This window comes from Chiloscyllium plagiosum, chromosome 39, assembly GCF_004010195.1.
Source record: "Chiloscyllium plagiosum isolate BGI_BamShark_2017 chromosome 39, ASM401019v2, whole genome shotgun sequence".
Taxonomy (NCBI): domain Eukaryota; kingdom Metazoa; phylum Chordata; class Chondrichthyes; order Orectolobiformes; family Hemiscylliidae; genus Chiloscyllium; species Chiloscyllium plagiosum.
In genome coordinates, this window is record NC_057748.1 from 21,366,258 (window position 1) to 21,377,780 (window position 11,523).

An 11,523-nucleotide genomic window follows, 5' to 3' on the forward strand; every position below is an offset into this window, starting at 1 on the left:
TGTCTCTCCATGATTTTACACGAAGGGATGGCTGACACTGTGGAATGAACTCGATAGATTATCGAAAGCTGTAGTTTGAGGTTCTCTACGACGGAAGCAGTTTCTGTTATCCCTCGTGTGCCCAGATGAGACAAGCAAGAGCATTAATCACATTTATAGACAACAATTAAACACTTTGAAGACAATTATCTCACAGTGAACTCTGAAAATACAAGAATGTTGTTTAAAATAATGTTCTGCCTCACCTTTCTGAGGAGGATGATGTTCAGTTTGCTGATTCTCCAGTTAGTAATAAAATTCCCTTCCTGTCAGGGCTGGCTTTGAATTGATCGCAGTTTAATCCCAGATCTTGCCTTCAATTTGATTCTAATCCTCTGTCCTGTAAAAGCAGTCGCTTTTTTCGCTGATTGAAAACAGCTTTTTTTTTCAAATTCAACCCTGGGAATGATATTGGCAAAAACCAGCATTTTTAAAAAGAGAAGCTGTCATTATTTTCCAGCACATGGTGGTGTCTGGCGAGGTGAGGGTATATTGTCCGTCCACAATTGCCCTATCGCTGAGCTGCCTTCTCGTCACTCTGTGGGGCGTACAGAACAAGGCCTTTAGGGAGGGAGCTCCGGGATTTTGACCCAGCGACGCTGAAGGAAGAGCAATAGATTTCCAAGTCGGGATGGTGAAGGGGCTCAGAGGGGATCTTGCTGGAGTTGGTGTTCCCATGTATCTGCTGTCCCTTGTCCTTCGAGGTGGAAGTGGCTGTGGGTTTGGAAGGCACTGTCTCGGGAGTCTTCAGGAGTTGCCTGCCCCTTCCCTGACTGGGACACCTCAGAGGACTGTCTGGAGTCGGCCGCCATGTTGTCATGCGACTGGAGTCACGTATAAATAGTCCCAGACAGGAGATGAAACCAAGATTCACTCTCTCTAGCTGGTTCCACTGTTCAGTCAGATTGGTGCTGATGTATGCCTCAGTTGTATTTAGACTAGACGAGACTTCCTACAGTGTGGAGACAGGCCCTTCGGCCCCAACAGGTCCACACCGACCCTGCAATGAGTAAACCACCCAGATCCATTTCCCTCTGACTAAAGCACCTAACACTACGGGTAATTTAGCATGGCCAATTCACCCTGACCTGCACATCTTTGGGCTGTGGGAGGAAACCGGAGCACCCGGAGGAAACCCACGCAGACACGGGGAGAATGCGCAGTCGCCCCGAGGCTGGAATTGAACCCGGGTCCCTGGCGCTGTGAGGCAGCAGCGCTAACCACTGAGCCACCGCGCCACATTATGGGTCACCCATCTCCTCCTTTTATTCACCACACCACCTTTCTGTAAGCCTGTGTTTCAATCCTAATCATCTTTTAAGCTCGTTATGAATCCTCTAGTTTGTTCCACACAGACACGGGGAGAATGCGCAGTCACCCCGAGGCTGGAATTGAACCCGGGTCCCTGGCGCTGTGAGGCAGCAGCGCTAACCACTGAGCCACCGTGCCGCATTATGGGTCACCCATCTCCTCCTTTTATTCACCACACCACCTTTCTGTAAGCCTGTGTTTCAATCCTAATCATCTTTTAAGCTCGTTATGAATCCTCTAGTTTGTTTTATTTAATATCTATATGTGGCCCAATTCATACTCCAATCTTTCAGTATTATTGAGGGGGAAATACAGGATTTACATGATCTGCTGAATGAAATTCAATCTATATTACTGTCTTCATTGGAAATAAATGTAAGTCATAAAACCTTAATTCCTCCCATGACATGGGACATTACTGGCTCGATCAGCATTTACTTGCCTCTCCCTAATTGCTCCTGGAGACAATTCTTAAATGACTGCAGTTGCGGGGGGTTGAGGTGGACCCAGAGGGAGGGAGGGAGGGAGGGAATTCCAGGATTCTGGCCCAGCGATACCGAAGGAACAGCGACATATTTCCAAGTCAGGACGGTGAGTGGCCTGGAGGGAAATTTGCAGTTAGTCCTATTCTCAAGATGTGGAGGTGCCAGTGTTGGCCTGGGGGTGGACGAAGTCAAGAAGTCACACGACACTAGGTTATAGTCCAACAGGGTTTATTTGAAATCACAAGCTTTCGGAGCGCCTCTCTCCACCTTCGACAGGTGAGCTGGAGAGAGGTGCACAGAATTTATAGGCGGAGAGATAAGGGCAAGATAATTCCAGGTAATGAAGAATGTACAGACAGTCTCTACAGGCTGGATAACAAGACTTCGCAGGTAACCAAGCAGAAAAGATTTATTTACTTTAGTTAAGATTTCTAGATGACCATAGTTTCAGGGCGGCAGAATGACTCAGTGGTTAGCACTGCAGCCTCACAACACCAGGGACCTAAGGTTTGATTCCCGCCTCAGTGATTGTGTGATGTTTGCACGTTCTCCCTGTGTCTGCGTGGGTTTCCTCCCACGATCCAAAAATGTGCAGGTTAGGTGAATTGGCCATGCTAAATTGCCCATAGTGTTAGGTGAAGGGGTAAATGTAGGGGGGGAATGGGTCTGGGTGGGTTGCTCTTCGGAGGGTCGGTGTGGACTTGGTGGGCCGAAGGGCCTGTTTTCATACTGTAGAGTATCTCATCTAATAGTTATAGATTTCGAACCTAAAACCCACCATAAACATTTAAGCGATTCCATTTCCTTTAATAAACACCTCGAGAGATGAACTGTAAGGAAACCCATTTACAGCATGTGTTATATTTCCTTAAATCAAAAATATACTTTATTCATAAAGTAGTCACAAAAACAGTTTGGTTCTGGGCAGTAGCATATGAAGAAACGAACAAACATTGGAGTTTGACTCTGTCCAACAGACAAACCAAAGCATTTTTTACCTACAGGATATTTACACATATTTGAGCGACTGGAACAGTCTCATAACTGATCAGACCCCCATTTCCCTTCAGCAGGAAGCCCTCAGACAGGGGTCTTTCCCCGCTGCCCCTTGCAGCAGCTGCCCCAAGCTTCAGTGCGCCCCTCAGCACGTAGTCCTGGACCTTGGAAGGTGTCAGTCTGTAACACTCGGTCAGGGTCAGCTCCTTGCTCTGGAAGACCAACACGTTTCGGGCAGATCAAAGAGCGTCTCTCACTGAGTTGACGGTCCTCCAGGCGCAGTCGGTGTTTGTCTCGGTGTGTGTCCCGGGGAACAGACCCATAGAGTCCCGCCTCACGGAGCTGCTCGGGACGAGCCTCGACAGGACTCTGAAGGTGGATGGTCAAAGGACCAATACTCCACCCAGCCTCCAGCCTCACTTTCGGGTAAACTGTGGCTCCCTGCTCTCCACTGGACCCAGTCCTCTGTTGGTCTGAGTTGGGAACGCGGCCATCACCGAGGAGACCAACTGCCTTCGCCCACCAAACCCTCCAGTGAACAGGACGGGATGGAGAAGGGGGAGGGAACAGAGGAAGGGGAGAGGGTGTGGAGGCTGACGGCCTGACCCCCACGCCATTTCCTGTGTCACGGAGTTGCTCGGGACAAACCTTGACACAAACCACTGCATCTCTCTCCAGACTTCCTTTACAAAGTGTTATGACACGGGCTAAACCCTCCTGCTTAATTTAAAACCAGCAACACAGAAAAGATTCATCCCGTGCAGCAATCTGTAAAAATTCAAGTGGTCTAGAACTTTGTAAAATAAAAAGTAACACTTTATTTCTTAATTTATAACAGAGGAAAATTAACTAACCATTATTTTACAATTTCTTTCTCTAACATATCTTTTACCTTTCCTTCTATAATACTACTCTGATAAAACTCCCAATTAAGATTTACAAAACAACATTTCCTACCTCAAAACCAGGCAGCTATAGGTGCTTGTCTTCAGATCTTCCTGTGTCTTCTTTTCTCCTTGTTAAGAATTTCTGCATCACAGGTTACTGATTGAAAAGGTTCTTTTAAGAGAGATTTTTTTTTTCAAGCAGTCTGTTACATGCTAGGACTTGGCAGTTCTCCTCTCAAGTGTTCAATTTTCCCCTAGTCTTATACCCCAAAGCATCGGATTGTGTCATTGACTTTTAAGATTGTCAATTCAAACTTGATTGGAAATTGGTATTTTTTGGAGTATAATTTAAACTGATTTGCCGAATTTGAATTTGCTTTTTGTCTCCAGGCAACTAACTACTTGAGTTGTTCAACCCAGTGTTTACATACATTGTTGTCTTATTGAGAAGACTTGGTGCTCCGTCCAGTAGTTCTGCTGCTTTTAACTCTCTTCAAGGTACACCCACATCTTCATAACAAAAGGCACATTCCAGAAGGAGATGTGATAGTCTCTACCCCCCCCCCCCCCCCCCGCTCCCAGCCATTTCGAGGGCAGCGTGCGGTGGCACAGACCGACCGGGCGTACATGAAGGATCTGACAGTCAGTGCCCTTCTCACCACCAGCCGAGCGATGTCTTGGCAAAGAGTTACACCTGCAGCTGCAAGACAGAGTGACTTTCAGTGAGAGAGAAGCTGTTCTCATATTGACCTGAAGTGTAATTGTATAACTTTAATGGGCAGCACAGTGGTTAGCACTGCTGCCTCACAGCGCCACAGACCCGGGTTCAATTCCCGCCTCAGGCGACTGACTGTGTGGAGTTTGCACATTCTCCCCGTGTCTGCGTGGGTTTCCTCCGGGTGCTCCGGTTTCCTCCCACAGTCCAAAGATGTGCAGGTCAGGTGAATTGGCCATGCTAAATTGCCCATAGTGTTAGGTAAGGGGTAAATGTAGGGGTATGGGTGGGTTGCGCTTCGGCGGGGCGGTGTGGACTTGTTGGGCCGAAGGGCCTGTTTCCACACTGTAAGTAATCTAATCTAAAAAAAAACACTAACTTTATACTGGAACTTCATATTACAGATATAACATTACATCGCAGATTTTCAAATCATTGGTAGAAATTGGCAACCTTTTGTATTTTCTGTAATGAGTGCAGAAAGAAAAATAAACCGTACAACGGAATTCGAAAGGTCCTTAGTGAGAAATTATGAATAGCATTGAATTTATTGTCACACCTACTGAGGCACAGTGAAAAGCGTTGTCAGTACAAAAGCAGGGATGTGCATCTGGGGCTCTATAAGATTCTGGTCAGGTCACATTTGGAGTATTGTGTGCAGTTTTGTGCCTCGTATCTCAGGAAGGATGTACTGGCCCTGGAGTGCGTTCAGAAGATGTTCACGAGAATAGTCTCAGGAATGAAAAGCTTAACGTACGATGAATGTTTGAGGACCCTGGACATTCAATGGAGTTTAGAAAGATGAGGCGGGGGTTCTAACTGAAGCATACAAAATATTGACTGGCCTGGACAGAGTGGATGTTGGGAAGATATTTCCATTGGTAGGAGAGACTAGGCCCCGAGGGCACAGCCTTAGAGGAAAGGGAAGACCTTTTAGAATGGAGATAAGGAGAAACTTCTTCAGCCAGAGTGTGTTGCCTCGATGGAATTCATTGCCAGAGAAGCCTGTGGAGTCCAGGTCATTGAGTATATTTAAGACTGAGATAGATTCTTGAGTATAATGGTGATCAAGTATTACTGGGTAAAAAGCAGGAAAATGGGGTTGAAAAACATATCAGCCATGATTGAATGGTGGAGCAAACTCGATGGGCTGAATGGCCTAAATTCTGCTCCTATGTCTTATGGTCTTGTGAGCAATACAGGCAGCTCACAGAGTTAAGTAGCATAGATAAGTAAATAATAGGGAAACAGTGGCAAAAACAAAAACATAGCTACAGGCGAATGTTAAGTATGAGTCCATTCAGTATTTTTTTTTGTTTAGATTACATTACAGTGTGGAAACAGGCCCTTCGGCCCAACAAGTCCACACCGACCCACCGAGTGCAACCCACCCATTCCCCTACATTTACCCCTTTACCTAACACTCTGGGCAATTTAGCATGGCCGATTCACCTGACCTGCACACCTTTGGACTGTGGGAGGAAACCAGAGCACCCGGAGGAAACCCACGCAGACACGGGGAGAATGTGCAAACTCCACACAGTCAGTCGCCTGAGGCGGGAATTGAACCCGGGTCTTCGGTGCTGTGAGGCAGCAGTGCTAACCACTGTGCCACCGTGCCGCCCATAAACTAACAACAGGAGGGTAGAAACTATTTCAAAACTAGTTGGTGCGTGTGTTCAGGCTTCTGTACCTTCTCCCCGATGGTAGAGGTTGTAGAAAAACATTGCCAGGGTGGGATGGGTCTTTGAGAATGCTGGAGGCCTTTCCTTGACAGCGGGCCTGGTAGATGGATTCTATAGATGGAGGTTCGCCTTTGTGATTGTCTGGGCCGAGTTCACCATTCTCTGTAACCGTCTCCGATCTTGAATGGTACAGTTCCCAAACCAGGTGGTGATACATCCAGACAGAATGCTGTCGATGGCGCACCTATAAAAGTTGGCAAGGGTATTCGCCATCATGCCAGTTTTCCTCAGCTGCCTGAGGAAGAAGAGACGTTGTTGGGCCTTTGTAACCAGTGCGTCCACATGAAGAGCCCAAGAAAGCTCGTTGTGGATGACCACTCTCCACTCGTTCCCCTCTGTGCTGTTAATGTGGAGAGGGGCCAAATGCTCCTTGGTTTTGCCGGCATTGAGAGCTAGGTTGTTCTCAGTGCACCATTTTTCCAGGTCTTCCACCTCCCGTCTGTAGTCTGTTCGTCACCATCTGAGATTCGACTGACTGTAGTGGTGTCATCAGCGAACTTGTAAATGGCATTAGTCTGGTATTTGGTGACACACTCATGGGTATAAGTGAGTACAGTAGGGGGGCTGACTATGCACCCCTTGGGGGGCTCCAGTGTTGAGTGTTAGAGGGGATGAAATATTGTCCCCAATCTTCCCTGATTGTGGCTTGTGGGTCAGGAAACGGAGGATCCAGATGCGGAGAGTGGGGCTTAGTTTGAGATCACTAAGTTTAGTAATCATTGTCGTAATTATTGTTAATTAACGTTAGGCAGTTAGCAAATATCTGAGAAGGAGCGTGGTTATCAACGAAATGTACTTGAATCCATTGTACATGGTGAAAATCCCCAAGAAAGGAAATGAGAGCGTTGTGGAAAAATCATGAGACCATAAGACTGCCCATCTCTCGCCATGAGATTACATGATTACAGTTACAATGATTAGCTTAATTGGAAGTGTATGGAATTAACTAATAATATGATTGATTTGTAATTGCTAAAGGCAGGCTGAGAACAAATGTATAAAAATGTATGTCTTTCCTTTGTCTCCTGAAGAAGTTTTTGGATTCTCGGGACTCTTCCCTCGGGATCATTTCAATAAATTGTTTGATGCAGGAAGTAGACTGCCAGGTGTTGAGTGATTTATTTGGTCTTGCTGCCCCAACAACTTCCTCTTCTACTGGAGTGGTTAGATCCTCACAAAAAATGCGAATGAATTTGTCAAATATGATTTGCCTTTTGTGAAAACCATGGTGACTCTGTTCACTCGATGTTTCCAAGTGTTAAGATCTCCTTAACGACAGCTTACAGCACTTTCCTGCTGACTTGTGTCAGGCTAACTGGCCGGTAGTTCCCGGTTTTCATGGTAACTGGCCGGTAGTTCCCGGTTTTCATGGTAACTGGCCGGTATTTCCCGGTTTCCATGGTAACCAGCTTCTAGTTCTGTTTTGATGGGAACCAGCCTGCAGCTCCTTCTGTTCACGATAAGTTGCCTGTAGTCCCCTTGTTTTCCAGTGAACTGGTCTGTTAATCTCAGTTTCTCTCTCCCAAATGTCTGAACAGCGATGTTCTGTTCGCTAACATGAAATCCCCTGAAATCACTGTCGAATCTCAGAGCAATTTATATCCAGTGTAACTACTTATTTTAAACCTCCAGATGTAGTCCTGCAGATTTTCCCTCTTTCAGTCCCTGACATCCCACTCCAGGGGCTGAAGATTACAATTAGAAACAGTGTAATTGTCAAGCTTTCCAACATGTCTGAGGCTGCAGATGGGCCTCAGGGCTGTTCCCAGCACAGCGGGTCCCCAGGGCTCCAGGCCTTGGTTATTGGGCCCTAGGCCTTGGTTACTGGGCTCCAGGACCTCAGGCCTTGGTTACTGGGCCCCAGGACCTCAGGCCTTGGTTACTGGGCCCCAAGCCTTGGTTACTGGGCTGCAGGACCTCAGGCCTTGGTTACTGGGCCCCAGGACCTCAGGCCTTGGTTACTGGGCCCCATGCCTTAGTTACTGGTCCCCAGGACCCCAGGCCTTAGTTACTGGACCCTAGGACCAGCGGCCCCTGTTACTTGGCCTTGATGTCACGTGCCCTTGGGGAGGGACTTGTGATCAGTCATATTTGATGGGAGGTGGCACTCCTTCAAGCTTCAACCTCTGGATTCAGGCTAGCGACCTTGTCCAGGTGGGATTATGGGAAACATGTGGCAGCACCTGCTCTACCCAGCTAGTCTACATCTGGATCAGAGAATGTGTGGCTTATTCTTCCCATCAAATCACATACTGTATATCCACTTTGACATTTCGTTGCCAATTCCATCCCCGTTACACCAGTAACTTCCCACAGTTTGGTGGTGCCTGCCCCTATACCTGGTTTAATTACCCACCCCCACAATTAGGAGTGAACAGTGTGAAACAAACCCTGGGCTACCTTTGACACCCAACCCCTCCCTATCTGTTTTCTGTACAGCCCTAAAGCCCCACCTCAAAATGAACCCTTTTCGTTTTCAGCATCATAGACTCATACAGCACGGAAACAGACCCTTTGATCCATCCAGTCCATGCTGGCTATAATCCCAAACTAATCTAGTCCTACCTGACTGCACTTGGCCCATATCCCTCCAAACCTTTCCTACTCATGTACATATCCAAATGTCTTTTAAACATTGTTACTGTACCCACATCCACCACTTCCTCAGGAAGTTCATTTCACACGTGAATCCCTTGGTGTCAAAATATTGCCCTTCATCTCTTTTTAAAAACTGCTCACTCAGTTTAAAACTATGCCCCCTAGTCTTAAAATCCCCCACTCTGGGGAAAAGATACCTGCCAGTCACCTTATCTATACCCCTCACAGTATTGTAAACCTCTATAAGGTCACCCCTCAGCCTCCTACGCTCCAGGGAAAACAGTCCCAGCCTATCCAGCCTCTCCCCATAACTCAAAGCCTCCATTCCCGGCAACATCCTGGTAAATGTTTTCTGAGCCCTCTCCAGATTAAATAATCTCCTTCCTATAACAGGATGCTCTACTCCGGAAGAGGCCTTACCAAAGTCCTGGTCAACGCCTACACCTGAGGTAACTACACAACAGCTTCCCAAAATGGTTAAAAAGATATCTAAGTGAAACATGGTGACTGATAATATTGGAACAACGACGGTCAGTGTATGCACAGAAAGCTCCCAAAATCAGGAATATGGTAATGGCCAGAACACCTTTCTATTTTGTGAAAGCCATATTGGTTGAGGCATAAATAAGGTTACAGGAGTCCAGACAGACATCACCCACTCTTCCTCCATTGGGATCTTTAATATCCACAGAGGAGCCAGGTGAGAGCTAGCAGCACAGTGTGGCCTGGATACTGCACATCAGTCTCTGTGCCCTTCTATTTGTTGTCTACTGAATCCATCATCATAGATTTCATTATCATAGAATACCTACAGTGTGGAAACAGGCCCTTCGGCCCAACAAGTCCACACTGATCCTCCGAAGAGTAACCCACCCACACCCATTCCCTCTACCTTATACTAACACCTGACTAATGCACCTCATGTACACATCCCTGCACATTATGGGCAATTTAGCATGGCCAATTCACATTAACCTGCACATCTTTGGATTGTGGGTGGGACCTGGAGAAAGCCCACACACACACACACACACACGGGGAGAACGTGCAAACCCCACACAGGCTTTTGCCCGAGGCTGGAATCAAATCTGAGGCCCTAGCGCTGTGAAGCAGCAGAGCTAACCACTGAGCCAGCGTCAATTGCAATCCTCAAGCATTCTGCATCAAGACCAGAGTGAAAATGCTGCCCACGCTCAGAACGATACTCGATAGAACAGAGAGTGAGGACACATTGACACAAACCAAAGTGGGGTCATGTCAGTGTTACCTTTATTAAATACATTTTAAATCCCAGCTCCCCAGCAGGACGGTCAGGGAGCACTCGACAGTACAGACAACACCCCAATCACTTGACGGCAGTTAGGAGATCTCGGTGGCGGGGGGCACGTGGGTGGGATCTCACACACCTCGGCCTGAGGGTGCCAGGACCTCCTGTAGTACCAGGTGCAGCAGGTGGTTCTGCTCGGGGGTCAACAGCGGCCTATAGAGAGAGAGGGCGGAGGTTACAGAGGGACTGCCCATCGGAGGGACCTTCACCCAACGGGAAAGCTCATAGGGAGGCAAACAATCATCAAACTGGGTCCCCTCAAGCAACACCTCACTACAGCCCCCACTGGGAAAGAAACTGGAGAGGAGGATGAGGAAGAGTGGGCCCACCCAGGAGATTCAGACAGGCACAGGGACTGGAGCACTACCTGGGACACTGGGGGTCACACTAAGGTTGGGGGGGGGGGCCGGGGGGGGGGGTGGGGTGGGGGGTCTGTGTCAGGTGACACAATGGGGCCTGTGATCCCTGCCCCAAGCATTGTTCTTGGTAAAGAGACCATTCAGTTCATCGAGCTCATACTGTCGTGGGGTTAGGTCAGGGTTCCACCGTGACCCACGTCCTGAAAAACCTCCCGTTTACTCCTCCAATTCATCCAGAACGGCTCCCAGGTTCCCACTCCCCTTTAGCTCAAGGTACCATTGAGCAAGATGACCCACTCTCACCCCCTCCCCCCCCGGCAAACCCCAAACGCCCTCCCCCTCTCATTCTGAGGCGATTTCTCTCGTGAGAGAAATGAGCAGCAGCTGCCCCCTGGAGTCTTGGAGGGGTTCACACTGAGAGATGGACCCAGCCCTGACCCCCCCCCCCCCCCTTGAGCTGGGGCCCGGAGATCTCGGTGCCTGGGGAGTGTGAGGGGAAATCACTTGGTTGCAGGCAGGATCACGGTCACAGATCCCTGAGATCCGCAGACAGTGCAGTGAGAGGGGGTGTGGGGAGGTAGAGGTGGAGGTGAAGGGAATCGGGATGGAGTTGTCCACTTTGTGGGCAGCAGTGAGCAGTGATCCTCACCAGAGCTCCACCTGCAGAACCTTTAAGGACTCGAGATCCTTCTCCTGACAGGCCATCTGTGAAAATAAAAGGAGGAGCTGGTCACGGAGTGTCGGAGAGCATCAGGTTCACTCACCGTCACCTTCCCCCTCCTCCCTCTGGCAGCAGCAGCTGACACCCAGAGCCAGAGCCAGACCCAGACAGAGACCCAGATCCACATCCACACCCACCACCCAGACCTAGGCCCACCACCTCTCACACACACTATCCCCTCGCCTCTCCCACAAGCATCATCCCCTCCTCCATACACCGCCCCCTCTGTCTCCCCCACTCACCCCCACCCTTCGGCCTCTCCTATACACACTGCCCCCTCCCCATTCCCCATGCACACCCACTCCTCCCCCTCCCTCACACCACCACCCCTTCTGCCACA

General features: G+C 48.6%; 1 protein-coding gene across 1 annotated transcript in view; it reads right to left on the bottom strand.

The window, feature by feature from the left end:
* Positions 1 to 10,028: 10,028 nt before the first annotated feature.
* f8a (coagulation factor VIII associated) overlaps positions 10,029 to 11,523 on the bottom strand; it is a 29,887-nt gene continuing 28,392 nt past the window's right edge. The window contains exons 10-11 of the mRNA XM_043679321.1: positions 11,112 to 11,167; positions 10,029 to 10,256 (exon numbers count right to left, since the gene is read on the bottom strand). Coding sequence (XP_043535256.1) covers positions 10,122 to 10,256; positions 11,112 to 11,167 — 191 coding nt within the window. The 3' untranslated portion in view covers positions 10,029 to 10,121. The remainder of the gene's footprint in view (positions 10,257 to 11,111; positions 11,168 to 11,523) is intronic.